The sequence below is a fragment of the Poecilia reticulata genome, chromosome 9 (assembly GCF_904066995.2).
Source record: "Poecilia reticulata chromosome 9, P_reticulata-male-v2, whole genome shotgun sequence".
In the NCBI taxonomy this organism is placed as follows: domain Eukaryota; kingdom Metazoa; phylum Chordata; class Actinopteri; order Cyprinodontiformes; family Poeciliidae; genus Poecilia; species Poecilia reticulata.
Window position 1 is genome coordinate 31,878,467 of NC_088838.1, and position 16,054 is coordinate 31,894,520.

At 41.6% G+C, this 16,054-nt stretch overlaps 3 protein-coding genes across 3 annotated transcripts in view; 1 reads left to right on the forward strand and 2 right to left on the reverse strand.

Annotated features, from left to right (window-relative positions):
• Window positions 1-16,054, forward strand: part of LOC103470718 (STAM-binding protein-like A) — a 385,599-nt gene that overhangs the window by 78,268 nt on the left and 291,277 nt on the right. The gene's annotated exons all lie outside the window — the stretch shown is intronic.
• LOC145552949 (P2X purinoceptor 7-like) lies at window positions 3-6,425 on the reverse strand (the record flags this gene model as incomplete). Its single annotated transcript, XM_081611132.1, has 11 exons — window positions 6,195-6,425; window positions 5,361-5,508; window positions 5,210-5,281; window positions 4,624-4,696; window positions 3,069-3,165; window positions 2,444-2,524; window positions 2,098-2,233; window positions 1,254-1,390; window positions 1,036-1,126; window positions 296-361; window positions 3-68 (listed from the first exon to the last, which is right to left on the reverse strand). Coding segments are annotated over exons 1-11 (1,089 nt in total), but the record flags the coding sequence as incomplete, so codon positions are not given.
• On the reverse strand, window positions 11,712-15,318 carry LOC103470698 (glutathione S-transferase theta-3-like). Its single transcript, XM_008419322.3, has 5 exons — window positions 15,161-15,318; window positions 14,715-14,802; window positions 13,137-13,287; window positions 12,369-12,545; window positions 11,712-12,043 (listed from the first exon to the last, which is right to left on the reverse strand). Exons 1-5 carry the CDS (start codon window positions 15,264-15,266, stop codon window positions 11,843-11,845), a joined length of 723 nt encoding a protein of 240 aa, XP_008417544.2. The 5' UTR covers window positions 15,267-15,318; the 3' UTR covers window positions 11,712-11,842.

A 16,054-nucleotide genomic window follows, 5' to 3' on the forward strand; every position in this document is an offset into this window, starting at 1 on the left:
GAGTAGTTCTGTCCGACGTCTGCAGAATAGCAGCTGGTTTCCAGCAGCCAGTCGATCAAAACCGTCGTCTGGGGGTTTAAAACAGACGGAGAAAATTAATGACTTTATTCCAGAACCACTGGACGTCATCTCAAAACTGATGTCAGACACAAAATGTTGAGCCTGTAGTGACATCTAGTGGTAGGGAGGTTAATTCAAGCCTTTCTCCAGTCAGTGAACAGAAATGACAGCAGCTCCTCCTCGTCAGTCTGAATGTTTTCATCGTCGGTAGATGTGTGACTGAGCTGCTCCTCACCAGAGCGTAGTACGACAGCGTTGACCCGATGTAGATGATGAGCTGAATGAAGCTGAACTTCCCCGCCTGAAACACAAACCAAACGCTTAGATTTTATCACCACAGCGTCAACCAAACATTCAGAACATGGAGGTCTGGAGTTCCTCAGGGAGGAACAAAAATGTTACGTTGAACAACGAGGAGGAATCAGAGGCACCATCTAGAAATAAACATTAATGATCCTTTAGTTCATTAGGAACTACAAAATAAAGGTCTGAGAGCAGAAAGAGGAAAAAGTGGCCATCAAGAATGGATAACCCCGTCCACAGTACAGACCACCAGCAGTTAGAGAAACTTGAGGACATTAAGAAAGTTGGACTGAAGGATGAGGGAGAGGAATCAGTTGTATCAGAGTCATAAAATTGAAGAATCTTTAATCTTCTCCTAAGGTTGGTTTGTTTAATTCTTCCCATTTTTTTGGCGTTGTTGGCAGGATTATGACTGCTGAAATGTTGCAGGATTCATACATCCAGACTGAGTACATTGGATTTCCTTATCAGTGGAACAAAATATGATTTAGTAAGAATCTTTAAGAGTGCAGACCAACAGTTTAACTAAACGGATCCATTCCAGGCTGTTCTGGCCTTTCATCCTGTCAATCCTTTAAACACAGCGTCTCCTTCTCCATCAGAGATCTCACCATCTTCCAAACCAAAGATCCAGAGCAGGAACTTTAAGTTAAAGGTCAGATAAAGACCAACCTGTCCGAACACCATGACGTCGAATCTGATCCCGAAGGCTTTGTAGAGAGTTCGCTCCTCCACGCCGTTCACCATGTTGTACTTTGCAAACCTGAGGAAACGAGAACAAGTTTTGTTTTTACATCAAATCTATTCGGCCAGATCCTCCAGGTGTTGATCATTCAGACTCTTTATTGTCCTGGTTTCCATGGCGACTCTGATGGACTGATGACCTTCACCTGAAGTTGAGTCCGGGGTAAAGCGTCTTGTTGCTCTCCCTCTCATCCAGCCGTCTGAAGGAGTATCTGGGCAGGCAGCGCTGCATCAACCGGTCCAGGTTGCAGTCCCATTTGATTTGGATGCCGATGACGCCCCCCTGTGGCCAACAGGGGAATAACGGTTAACCCCGAGGACTCCTACTCATTTCTAATTTAATATTTTTAATATTTGCTGTTGATTTTCAGGTTTTTCTGCATGACGCAGAAATATTTTACCAGGCCCAGATCATCACACTGCCACTACCATGCTTTACTGTGTATATATTACTTTTGGAGATTCTATCACTACTTTTACTTTGGGAGGTTAAAGAAGTTTGAGTCGATGTTGAAGCTTTTTTTCTAATTTTTAGAACAAAATTCTCAATTTCAAACATGAAAATGGCTTTTCTGACAAAAAATGACAAAAATAAAAACCTTTACTGTCAAAGCAAAACCTAATTTTTACAAACTAACAACAATTAAACGAAACATGTATCACAAAATGAGTTAAACAATCACCTCCTGCAAGTCAGTTTTTAAAAGGTGTTCAATACTTATTTATATAAACAGGTGGGAGAAATGCTTCTTTTTCAATAAACTCATTTTAGTTCAGAGTGAAAATGATAAAACATCATCAGGAACCTTTAAACATTCGCCTCACAAACTGAAGATCGCTGCTTCCTGTTTTTATTTTTAGCATCAGTTTCATTTCTCTCAGTACAATCAAAGGTCCAAACAGGAAAATCTTTCTGCTCCCATCCTGCATTCAGCCAGTGGGATAAAAAACTGTTTTCCAGAGCTGGAGGCTCCTGCAGAGCGCCTCTACCTCCACAGCCATGTCGGAGAACTTCTCCCCGGCCTCTCGCACCATGTCTCCCAGTCGGAAGATGGGGCAGAGCGAGTCGTTGCCTCTGTGGCAGCTCCTCAGGTAGGCGTCGTTCATCTGAGGGAGGATGTTCCGACTGCGACACAGATCCAGAGTCAGAGAGTCAGGAAACGCTGCAGGCGGCTGAATTTAACCACCATAAACTTCTTCACATCCATTCTTTATTCCTAGTAAATGGTCGACACATTTGTTGTGCATAATCTGAATTTAAAATCCTTTTCCAAGGCTGAGAGAAACTCCTGCAGCGTCTGATGGATCTGAAGGTTGAAAAGTTTCAGAGTCTCACCGGATGAAGTTGAAGGCTGGAAATCTGATGTTGTTCTTGATGAGGACGGTGAAGTTTTCAGCTGCTGCCAGCAGAGCAGGTCTGAAAAGATAAATGTTTATAACCACATAAAAAACTGTAAAAGTCCTCAATCATCTTAGTCAAACCCAGTTCCTCTTAGCATCAACAGTTCTTAAGAGTTTCTGAAGTTCTTTCAACAATAAATTCACTTAATGGAAAAACACCAATTTAAAAAACCCTTTGTCAATAAAAAGTTTTGATGCTAAGATGAGGTGTATTTTTTGTGTGAAATTGGTTTATTTCACAAAACTGCAACAGAAATATATTTTTTCATCACATGATCAACAACCGGATGTTACCACTGACAGAAACTATGAAGAAGAAGATGACAGGAAGTAGTTGGAGAATGACGGCGTGATATGATTTCTATAACTTATGTGAACAAAATTATTCACTTGCATTTCTTAATAGAAACGGTGCAATTGTGAAATTACTGCAATTCTGTGTAACAGAAAAGCAGATTGTGCAACTGAAAGGACATTCTCAATAGAAGATATAAATACAAGAGTAAACTCAGAAGAATACTAAAGAAAACTATCAAAAACATAAATAGAGACTCAGTGACCTTGGAGGGTTTGTCTGGGTTTCAATCGGACACCAAGCAGAAACTTCACAGGTTTTCTTCATCACATCAAACTTGATGCAGGATCCGGTCTGAATCCCTGCAGGAAGAAAACGGTCCTGAGTTTATTACAGAAGAAACAAACCACAGAGCTGCAGCAGAAACAAACCACAAAGCTGCAGCAGAAACAAACCGCAGAGCTGCAGCAGAAACAAACCGCAGAGCTGCAGCAGAAACAAACCGCAGAGCTGCAGCAGAAACAAACCACAGAGCTGCAGCAGAAACAAACCACAGAGCTGCAGCAGAAACAAACCGCAGAGCTGCAGCAGAAACAAACCGCAGAGCTGCAGCAGAAACAAACCGCAGAGCTGCAGCAGAAACAAACCACAGAGCTGCAGCAGAAACAAACCGCAGAGCTGCAGCAGAAACAAACCACAGAGCTGCAGCAGAAACAAACCACAGAGCTGCAGCAGAAACAAACCGCAGAGCTGCAGCAGAAACAAACCGCAGAGCTGCAGCAGAAACAAACCGCAGAGCTGCAGCAGAAACAAACCGCAGAGCTGCAGCAGAAACAAACCGCAGAGCTGCAGCAGAAACAAACCGCAGAGCTGCAGCAGAAACAAACCGCAGAGCTGCAGCAGAAACAAACCGCAGAGCTGCAGCAGAAACAAACCACAGAGCTGCAGCAGAAACAAACCGCAGAGCTGCAGCAGAAACAAACCGCAGAGCTGCAGCAGAAACAAACCGCAGAGCTGCAGCAGAAACAAACCGCAGAGCTGCAGCAGAAACAAACCGCAGAGCTGCAGCAGAAACAAACCACAGAGCTGCAGCAGAAACAAACCACAGAGCTGCAGCAGAAACAAACCACAGAGCTGCAGCAGAAACAAACCACAGAGCTGCAGCAGAAACAAACCACAGAGCTGCAGCAGAAACAAACCACAGAGCTGCAGCAGAAACAAACCACAGAGCTGCAGCAGAAACAAACCGCAGAGCTGCAGCAGAAACAAACCGCAGAGCTGCAGCTGAAACAAACCGCAGAGCTGCAGCAGAAACAAACCACAGAGCTGCAGCAGAAACAAACCACAGAGCTGCAGCAGAAACAAACCGCAGAGCTGCAGCAGAAACAAACCGCAGAGCTGCAGCAGAAACAAACCACAGAGCTGCAGCAGAAACAAACCGCAGAGCTGCAGCAGAAACAAACCACAGAGCTGCAGCTGAAACAAACCACAGAGCTGCAGCAGAAACAAACCACAGAGCTGCAGCAGAAACAAACCACAGAGCTGCAGCAGAAACAAACCGCAGAGCTGCAGCAGAATCAAACCGCAGAGCTGCAGCTGAAACAAACCGCAGAGCTGCAGCTGGAACCAGATTAATACAGAATCTATGCATTTAGTGAAGCAGCTGCAGCCTGCATGCAGGTTAGAGATTAACGTGAAGGAGCAACACTGAGGCTGATTCTCTGAAACTGGATCCAGTTTGTTTAAGCTTCTGTTTCTGCAGCCGTCCAGTGAAACCAGTTTAAACTTCTGCAGCCGCCCAGTGAAACCAGTGGGTTTACCGTGACTCTGCTGGTCCCAGGCTCCTTCCTCACAGTCCTGATCCGAGCGACACAGCCGGCCTTTAGAGGGAACCTGGGAGACAAACAGGCTCCATCAGTTCTCTGGTTTTATTGTGGTGCTGATCACTTTAATCACAACCTGAGTGAAACTCAAACGATGGAGATGAACCAGCATCACATGTCACTGATGTTCAGTCACATGTCAGACGTTTATAATCCTTAAAGTGATTTTCTTCTGCAGGTTTCCAAACTTTCTGATCATTTTAAAGTTTTTACACATTTCCACCAGAACCATGACATGGAGAAGCTTCACTCAGTTTTTATGTTCCTCTAACCTGGAACAAACTTCCAGAAAACTGAGAAACTGCTGAAACATCGACTTCCTTTAAATCAGGGTTAAAAATCTATTTTATTAATAGTCTGGACTGAAAGTTTTCTTCACTTCTCCTTATTTTGCCTCTGTAAGTGATGTTTTCTTGTTTGGAAAAAGTTTTTTTGTTTTCTTCATGTAAAGCATTTTCAGCTGAAAGCTTACAGACATAAAATAACAAAAAACAAAAACAATGCAAGTTCATATTTAAAGCACCTCTGCACATTTTCCCTGCTTCTGATTCTTCGTCACAATAACGTTGGTGACCACAAAGAAGGAGCTTCTGTCCTAAAGAGAGAAGAAGACAAGTCTTTGATTTTTTTTTTCAACAATATTATTATTTTTTGACAGATAATGAATCTCCCACCTGAGAGGAGCCGCTGTAGTCGGCCACGTCCCACACCACGTCCCCGACCCCCGTCAGGCGAGTCTGAGCCACACCCTTCACCTTGGTGGTGACGGAGCTGACCACCAGGTCAAACTCCTGGTACTTCCTGTTCCACAGCATCATGATGCTGAGAGAACAAAGCAGATCTTAATCACGTCCAATATTAAAGTTTATGCCAGGAAAACAGAAACATCTTCTCCCTAATAACAATATGGAGCATTAAGCTACAGGAGAAAAGCAGAAATGATCTATAATCCACATCTTCATGTCTGAACAAAACCAAACAAATCAACACAAAGATCTCAGACCGTTAAACCATTTTCTGTTTATTTTTAATAACTTTTAAATTTATCAACTGTAAAAACCGTACATAGTGCAAGTCTTTATTAGTAAACTCCCTAAAATCACTTTTAATCGTGATTTTATATCTAAATTTTGTATTTAAGAGTTAATTTTGCTGAATTAATTATTTCTACATTTAAAGTTGTATTTCTTAGCTGTTATTGCAGATTAGTTGCATTAATAATTTGCAGTTTTTGGATCTTTTTCCATTAATTCAGCTCCAACTGTCTGCAGAAAAACTATTTATTCAGATTTACTGCGGGGAAAAAAGAGACGCTACAAAACGAGGCGATTCTTTTATTTAAGGCTTTTAAAATCTAAATTCAGAACAAGTGCAGCAGATCAGGAGTGAACGGGTCGGTTTCAGAACCGTTCAGCAGTGAAATGATCCTAACGGAACCAGTGAAATGCAGCAGAAAGTGCGGCTGCTCCCTGCGGGAAGATGCGTGGGTGTGAAATATTTCTTCTCACCAGATAAACAGCAGAATCGCCCCGTTCAGGCTCCATTTGAGCGAACCGAGCCGGACGCTCTGGATCCGGACCAGCTTGTTGGTTTGGTACTGACAGAGACCGAGCGGGTCGCAGCAAGGCATGCCGAGAGGAGTGTGAGAGAGTCGGCTGGAGTTGGGTTGAGGAGGAACCTCGGTGTGACTCTTCTTCCTGTGGACCGGGTCACATGTCCAGCTGCGGATCCTCACAGCCGCTGCGGCGTCTTTAACCCACAGTCTGATCAAATCAACACAATAAAACTATTATTTATTTGAGTAGCTCTGAAAAATAGTTAAACTAAAATCTTAAATTGATGGTCGATGGAATATTTTATTCACAAGTTGAAATAATTAATTACCAAGAAAGCGAGATCAACTTTTAATTATAATTATTATTTTTAAAATTAAATTATGTTTTTTGTTTTTCTGTAAATTCATAATTTTGTACAGGTTATTTAAACTATTTCCTATTCTTCTCCGCACCGATTTTAATGGCCACTAGATGGCGGCATTGCATCGATTTTAATGGCCACTAGATGGCGGCATTGCATCAATTTTAATGGCCACCAGATGGCGGCATTGCATAGATTTTAATGGCCACCAGATGGCGGCATTGCATAGATTTTAATGGCCACTAGATGGCGGCATTGCATAGATTTTAATGGCCACTACATCGCCATCTAGTGGCGGCATCGAACCGAAGTATTTTTTGTTTCGCGCTGTTCGGCACCTGGAATCAGATCCATGTTATAAAACGTCTAAAGACCCAAAAACAAGGTTTTTAAACCAAACACAAGATGGCAGCAGCATTTTGAATTAATTTAGAGTTAAAAATAATGTTAGTTATATACCAACACTGTTGTTTTAAACATAAACTAAAGAATTAAGAACAGATAATTTATTTTTAACTGTAGAAGCTTTAGAAGCTTTCAGCTTATGATCATCTAGACCTAAAGCAGATGAAGTGGAAAATTTTACAAATTATGTTCTTTATGCTGATCTGGATAAAATGGACATTAAAAAAAAAACATCTCAGGTCTTGGAAGGAGAAGAAAAAATCATGACGATAATAAAATCTGTCTAAAATTTAGCCTTTTTCTCCTCATACTTTGACAAAATTTTATTGAGTTTTTAGCTGCAGGTAACAGAACCGTCTACTTTCAGGTCCAAAGATCCGATGAAACTGATTCTGTCTTCATAGAACATCAACATATTAAAGTGCAACTGAATCCCAATAAAGAATTTCTTATTGTCAGCAGAGCAGGAAGATTGTGTGGAGAAACTGACCAACAAAGACAAAGATTCATGGCTGCACACAAAGACATCCAGTGTGGCTCCTGCAGGATTCAGAGAGCAGCAAACAGACGACAGACAGAGCAGCATCACAGCAGCATCACAGCAGCATCGCAGCAGCATCACAGCAGCATCACAGCAGCATCACAGCAGCATCACAGCAGCATCGCAGCAGCATCACAGCAGCATCACAGCAGCATCACAGCAGCATCGCAGCAGCATCACAGCAGCATCACAGCAGCATCGCAGCAGCATCACAGCAGCATCGCAGCAGCATCACAGCAGCATCGCAGCAGCATCACAGCAGCATCACAGCAGCATCACAGCAGCATCACAGCAGCATCACAGCAGCATCACAGCAGCATCACAGCAGCATCACAGCAGCATCACAGCAGCATCACAGCAGCATCACAGCAGCATCACCACGTTCAGAGATCCATCATTCAGATCAGCAAACATCTGAACACATCGCTGTTTAAGGAATAATGTGTCTAACAGTAAGTTGTACTGAACTCCTGTCGTCTGTTTGGATGCTAGAAAATAAAAAACATTTTGTAAATCAGTTCATATTGTTCATGTTTTTATTGAACAGTTCTTCTCTAACAGGATGATGGTTCAGTTCTTTCTCAGTCCTTCAGATTAAACGACTTTTCTGCTCAAACAATCAAACATCAGATTTTTATCTCCATTTTCTCAGTGGAAATACTTGAGGAACACGGGTTTGAGCTTCTGGAGCTCGGTGTTGTTCTGCATCTTCTGCTGCAGGCCGCTGAGGTCCAGCAGCGCCTCGTGGGCCTGGTCCACCAGCTTCACTCCCAGCTGCTTCTTCACTCGATCCCTCCGGGCCGTCAGCTTCGACCGGCCTTGGAACGGATCCACGCCGACGCCCAGAGGCTGAAAACATCAGCATGACGGCTCAGGACAGGAATCATCACATCCATTCATCATTTAAACTGGAAATTAAAAATATTTTCAATACATTGGAACCATTTGATCAGCTGCCTCTGATCAGGATCGAACATTTATATTATTTATTAGTGTCATAATGAAAATGTTAAAAGTTAAGGCTGAATGGTACATTAGCGTCATCATCAGGGGATGTTAGTCATTTTTTAACATGTCAGTTCAGACTGATATTAATTAGTAATGTTTATTTCTTCTTGTATTTTGTTGTGATTTTAAATTTTGGTTAAATTTGAGGTAAAATGTTGACGGTTTGGTACGAAGTGCAAACTGCTTTAGTTTAATAACTAAATGTTACTCATTAGAAGCCATTTAAAGCAGAGGAGCTTCTGTAAGTTGATCCAAATAACTGATAGAAATTTAACAGTTTACAGAACATGAGACATGATTATAGAATTAACTTTAGTTTTTATGTTTTGCCATTATTAACTATAACTGTCTATTTCTAAAATAGTCTTTGTTGTTGTTCTGTCTCTGCTTGTTGCACTAGTGAAAATCTGAAAAGAAAACATTTTAATCATCCTTATAATTATAAATGATGGATGTTTAAAACATTAAACATAAGAAGGTTAGTAAATGTTTTTAGTTTCCATTTTTTAAGCTTTTTTGATGCAACAAAGGTTTTTATTTGTCTATTTAAATATTATTTTGCGTCTCAAACAGTTTATGAACTGCATATGAATTCACTCCAGTGGCCAGCAGGGGGCGCAGCGGTATGAACAGATTAGAGCTGGTTTTATGTTTTAGCTGCAGAGCTAAAGAATGATGTCCATCAGTCAGAGTGGAAAAACAGACGAGGCTGGAAAAGTGAAGCATCTGAACTTACACTCAGTACAGATCATATTTAAAATTAATCTAAAGAAATGTAGACTTTAAGAATGATATAAATCCTACTAAAACGCAGACCGGTTATAGTCAGTTAATAACAGATTAATTTCCTGTGTGAGTGAGGATGAGCTGTAACAGTCAGAACCGACCTGCTGCAGCTGCAGCAGGTAACCAGGTGTTCAGATCATTACCTGCATCATCTCCACCAGATCAGCCAGACAGATCTTGTTCCCGATGATGAAGGGCTTGTCCTGGAGGAATTTCTCCTCCAGCAGGTCGAGGGGTTGCTTCATGTCCTCCAGGGTGGCGTCCAGCTTCTCCTTCAGGGCCTCGCAGTCCATCAGGGGCTGATGCATAATCTGTCCCCAGAAATCCTGCATAGTTACAGCAGGTACTGTAAAAATATCTGAGTTGATCTAAGAACATCTGCTGCATTTATTCTGACTGTTTCTTCTTTAGTGATGCTGCTGTGGTTATAATATGAAGGTCATTCTGCCATTATTTCAGATAAACAACCTGGATATTATCTGTTGTTGTAGCTCATATCTTCTTCTCTGGTTGCAGTCAGTCTTTAACCCTTCGGAGACAATTGACGCGTATCCGAGTCTTTTTTACATGTCTGATTTGGCGCGTCGTAGCAGCAAGACTCCGTCTCCCCCAGTCTCACTTTCTACTGGTCTTTAAACACTAAACTCAGTGATTCTCCTTCTGTTCCTTCAGGAGGGCTGGGAATATTTTCCTCACACTAGTCAGAAGTTAAATTACAGGAAATAAAACTCAGTTCTTTCCTGGTCAAACCGTCAACATGTCATCATGTTTCTTTGCTTTTGACTGTTGATCCAGATTGTTGTAAAATTTATTGCAGAAAATTACCCTGAAAAATAAATCCATATATCCTGTAATATTCTCCAACATTAGCTCAGGACTGCAGTTTTAGATGTTCAACATTAGTTTGAATTGTACTGATTAACAGTGTTTTTAAACAAAAATAGCATAAATAACAGCAGTCAGACTGTTCCTGTAACATAACGTGAGCTGATTAAAAGCTTGTAATGATGAGAGGCTGCAGCCTGGAGCTGATCTGGGACACGAACCCTGAGCAGGACGACCTTTGAGCAGTGAGATCAAAGCTTCTTTATCAAAGTTTTATGTCTTTCTTATAGTAAAATTACATCTTTACTCTGATAATGACTTTATTTGCATGATTTAAAAGAATATCTTAGGTTGACCCTAATACTGATTCAAGTCAAAACACAGTTAATATTTTAAATATAGTGACTAAATGTGTCCTCAACATGTCTGAAAAACGACTTTCACTCACATATCAACTCTGACATGTTTTTACTTCATTTTCCCCCAGTGAATAAATAAAATCTGTCCATGGAGGAGTTAAAGTAACATCAGCTCACCGAGAGCTTTCTGCTCAAATGTCAAAACTTTAACTGATAACAGAAACTCCTTTCAGTCCAGATCAGAGTCATTAACTCAAACATATTTACTGTTAAACTGGAACTGGGTTTCCAGGCTGATCAACCGTTAGCATGACGTCACAAAGCGGCGGCCATCTTACCTGCCAGCAGATCCACCAGCCTGAACTCACAGGGGATTTTCAGAGCCTCGGCGGGGAAAGCAGGTCCAGATGGAGCTGCATGGTGCTGAGAGCTGCAGATGCTTCACTGCTGCAGCGGTTATCCAAACCGCCCAGAGCCCCGCCCCTCCTCACCGCCTGGGATCACCCCGCTGACCTTTAACCTCGCCTCGGTCCAACATTTTGTAAACAGATGAAAATCTAGTTTTTACCTGCCTGCATACTGTCCAGAGTTTTCAGCAGTAATTAGAAGTTATTGTCTGGACCAAGAGGTCAGACTGAACCTTCAGAGCCACATAAAGACGGTTACAAACTCAGCCTTCTGCCACCTGGAGAGAATTTCCAGGATTAAAGGACGAAAGTCCCAGAAAGATCTAGAGAAACTCATCCGTCTTCACAGGTCTGACTAAAAATAATCAGCTGTCTGACTGATTTTATTTTTATTCTTATCACATGCAGCATCTTCAGTTGCATCTTGAATTTTGTTTTGCTGCTTCAGACAATAAAAAAATAATTTTATTATGAAGAGAGAAAAGCTTCTTAATTAAGGCCTTTATTGTGTTAGATGTTAAAACTTAAACGGTTTAAACGGAGGTGATGCTGAACTGATCCAATAACCTACGTACATTTACACTGGCTGCTGTGACTGAACTGAAAAGTTGAGGCTAAACATTTTATTACTGTTCATAAAACTAATAATTCAGGTGATGTTTTGACACAATGTTGCTGCTTTGAAGCTACTGCAGTGCAAAGGTTTTTGTAGCTGAAGAAATGACTATCAGTCCTGTGAATTTTTCTGCATGAAAATAAAAACAGTAAATCAGTTCATATTGTTCATGTTTTTATTGAACAGTTCTTCTCTAACTGGATTCTGTTCGGTTCTTTCTCAGCCCTTCAGATTAAACGTTTGGATTCGTCCTGCAGAAACAACCAGACATCAGATTTTTATCTCCATTTTCTCAGCGGAAATACTTGAGGAACACGGGTTTGAGCTTCTGGAGCTCGGTGTTGTTCTGCATCTTCTGCTGCAGGCCGCTGGAGTCCAGCAGCGCCTCGTGGGCCTGGTCCACCAGCTTCACTCCCAGCTCCTTCTTCACTCGATCCCTCCAGGCCGTCAGCTTCGGCCGGCCGTCCAGCGCGTCCACGCCGGCGCCCAGAGGCTGCAAACATCAGCATGAGGCGTCAACAGGAGGAGACGCCGTCATCGCATTCATTTAGCAGTTTAATTAGAAATAAAAAACCCTTTCACATTCATCTAAAGTATGTAATGTTTAGTTTCCCTCCAGTGCACTGCTACATTTAAATCATTTAATTGGATTTTAATGATCTAATAATTAAATTATTTTATTGTTTTAATAAACTTATGAGATTTTTTAAAGGTATCTGAGAAAATTTATTTCTGAGTGAAAAATAATCACAAATCCTTTTCCTTCCAGTTCAGAATCCTGTGTAACTTTGTTGATTTATCAATGATAAATTCATTACCTGCATGATATCCACCATGGCCACCAGATCCGCCACAGAGATCTTGTTCCCGACGATGAAGGGCTTGTCCTGCAGGAATTTCTCCTCCAGCAGGTTGAGGGACTGCTTCATGTCCCCCAGAGCGGCGTCCATCTTGTCCTTCGGGGCCTCGGCGCCCATGACGAACGGATACAGAGTCTGGCCACAGAAATCATTCATGAGGCCCTGCTGGAAGCTGCAGCAGGTAAACTACTAAAATAAAAACATTCATCTGAAGGTTTATCTGAAGTCATTTTATGGTTGTAAAACCTGCAGCTCTGATGCTGTTACTGACTTTTCCTTGTTAATTACTGATTAAAGCTGCTGTGGTTATAAAGTTTACTGTGTTGTTAAACATAAAGTCTTTTTCCATTTTACTCTGAATTACTTTTCCCACCTACAAATCGATAACTGACAGACTGATCGATATCTGGGTATTAATATCAACTTGTTCATTTTAATCTGAATTAATAACTTTGCTAATTTATGCCTCATGTAATTTTCATTAGTTTTTAAAGTCAAAACAAACCTGTTGATGCAAAACATTAAATTTCAGTTTTTGACATTTAGCATCATTTTAACTTTACTGAGTAACAAAACTGCTTTTTCAAACAAATATGCATAAATAGCTGCAGTCAGACATGTTACTATGATTATAGCACAACATAAAGGAACAAAGTAAACATGTGAAGTTACTAAAAGCTTGTAATGATGAGAGGCTGCAGCCTGGGGCTGATCTGGGACACGAACCCTGAGCAGGAAGACCTTTGAGCAGTGAGATCGGAGGTTCAGGTGCTGCCAGGATAAATATTCACTAACACGAGCTCGCTGCTGCAGCTCCGCTGGAAACCAGTGATCTGCCACCGAATGTTTCTGCACCAGGTACTGCAGGATCGCAGTGCTGCAACACACACACACACACGCACACACACACACACACACACACACACACATACACACACACGCACGCACGCACGCACACACACACACAGTCAATGCATCAGAAACGGCAGCCATTTTCAGTAAGTCATGAAAATAATCTGACATATTACTGAACTAAATCATAAAAATAAAAAATCTGTCTGAACAAAGAAGGTTCGTCTGTTTCCTCCACCATTAATTAAACTGAAGTATTAATACTTTCAGTACTTCCAGGTAATTTAACTCACATTCAAGTAAAATGCAGTCAAGTCCTTAATTACTGATTGTCCTGCCTGAGTTATTTATTATCTATAAATGATGACATTTCGAATTAAAAGACTTAATAAAATTCTAAATAAGTCAAAAGAAACAAACCTCATTTTTACAACCTGAAGCTTTGTGACCCAGCATGTCGGATGTGAACGGATGAATCATCTGTGCAGAATTAATGAACTTTTGCTAATTTAATCTGCATAATTATATTATTTATCATAAAGATTTGTCAGGATTCATTCACTGTCCACTGCAGATATATTCAACAACAATGATTTTTCACAATCAAACTAAAGTGCTTAAAGCCACCAGATTTGGAGCTGATTGCAGATAAACAACAACAAAAAAAAGACATTAAATAAATAATCTGAACGACTTGTAAAAGTATTCCTGCAACATTTATTCAGCTGCCAACAAAAAGTTGAAAACCAAACAGGAAACAAAGAAAACAGATTCCTGCAGACAGGCAGCAGAGTGTCTGTTGTCATTAAACCTTCATTAGAAACAGTTTAGAAGTGTTTGTTTTATTCTCGTTTGGTGTTTTAGGGGCGTCAGTGGTGTTTAAAACAGGAAATGGGCCGAGAAAGCGAGGAGGGGAAGACACAGTCCCCATCATCGGGTTTTGACCTCAGAGTCTGTCTGTGAGGCGCCGCTGCTGCACCAACCAAACGCTTTGTTTGTTTTATTAAAATACAAACAGGCTCAAAGTAAATATCTGAACTTAACGACCCGAGAACCTAAACATCTAAACAGGATGGAGATGAGAGTTTAGATTCAAAGACAAACCAACTGGTCTGTTACTGGATAATTACAAAAACCAGGGCAGATTTATGGAATGTCAATAAAAATATTGGTATTTATAGGATCCTAGATTCACTCCACATGTCTGTTGATGTGAGTTTTATTTTATTTTTCTGTCTTAAAGCTCTGCTGGTGAGAATAAGACACCAGTCGGAGTTCTCCAGGGAAATTGTGCTTCCTGTTCTGGATCTGAGTGTTAAATGTGAAACAGCTGCTTTAAGTTTAACTCTGTGTGTCTTTACATTCCTCTGCTGGAGTTTCTTCTGCTGCTAAACTTTCTAACAACAGAAATCTGAAGGGAAAATGAACTGGATGAGTTTCAGTCTCGTCTACCTCTCTGTCAGGACGAAGCTGCCGTCCTTCAGAACCGGAACCTTCCTCACCACGCTGAGTTTTCCAAACTCCTCAGTGAACTGCTGCCCTGAAACACAAACACAATGCAAATCACATCCAACTCAAGCCAAAGTACAAAAGTGTCCAGAATCCAAACATCAAACCAACTTTTACTCCTCTGATGTGATTTTTAACTTTATAATCTGTCTGGAAAAAGGTCTGACATGACTGGAGAAGCAGAGCTGGAACGTCCAGCCGTGCAGGAGTTAAAGTAACTTCAGCTCCCTGCCTGGGACTCGGAGCGTTCTGGGTGAAATGTAAAAACACCAACAGCTCACCAGAGGCTCAACCGAGTCGTCAACTCAAAGATATTCAGCACAAAGTTCAACTGAGTGAGGATTTCCAGACAAAGAAATCCTTTGAAGTTTAGCGATCCTGCAGCTCACCTGCTGACAGCTCCACCAGCTTGAAGGCGTAAGGGATCTTGAGCGCCTCGGCGAACAGGTAGACGGCGCGGCACGGCGGGGAAACCAGGTCCAGATAGATCTCCATGGTGCCGAGCGGCTGCTGATGCTTCCTCTGCTCCGGCCGCGCCTGTTATCCCGGCCGCCTGCAGCCCCGCCCCTCCCCGCTGGGCGACGCGCTGATTTCTAAACGGCGCCGACAGTTCAAAGTATACAAGCCGTCTGGGTTGACCAGTCTGACCTTTGACCCTGGCTTAGTCCCACATTTTGTAAACACTGCGGAGATAATCAGGTTTTTATCTGCTGTGACGGGCCTCTGTGAGCGGACCGCTGCCTTCAGAACGAGTTTACAGAAGCAATTAGACGTTTTTGTTGGAGACATTATGAAGGGGAAGATCATGTTGTTGCAGCCTGGAGCGCCCAGAGAGGGGCGCGAGGTTAATGACGGAGAATGTTTCCCAGCTGATGAACAGACGCTCTCATTAGTTGGTTCATGGTCAGAACCCTGATGGTGGGACTGGGCTGGTGCAGCTGCGGGTTCTGGCTCTACTGGGTCTCTGCTGGACTTCCAGTCATTTCTATTATAAACTGATTTTATTTATCAGGATCCTGCAAACTGAGGTTATTATTTATTCTCCAAAATGTCGATTCATTTCAATTCTTGTCTGAATAATCAAAGCAACCGAAGCAAGAACATGAAATTCTGTTTTTTAATTAAAATATTCAACAAAGTAATAAAGGAAGCTTCCGGTTATGAGCTCAGGTTGTAGCAGTTTTTATATCCAACTTTAATTTTCCTCTAAATGTTTTCAGTCAAACTCTAAATAAACGTCACATTAAAGATGAAAGAAGTTTTAAAATGTCAGAAAAATCAGA

Excerpts from the sequence above, each read along its gene's own strand:
- LOC103470698 (XM_008419322.3), bottom strand. The coding sequence starts at position 15,266 with ATGGAGATCTATCTGGACCTGGTTTCCCCGCCGTGCCGCGCCGTCTAC. Across the intron at positions 13,288-14,714 it reads AGCTTCGTCCTGACAGAGAG|CACTGCGATCCTGCAGTACC; the intron begins GTAGACGAGACT and ends TGTGTGTTGCAG. Across the intron at positions 12,044-12,368 it reads CCATGGTGGATATCATGCAG|CCTCTGGGCGCCGGCGTGGA; the intron begins GTAATGAATTTA and ends TGATGTTTGCAG.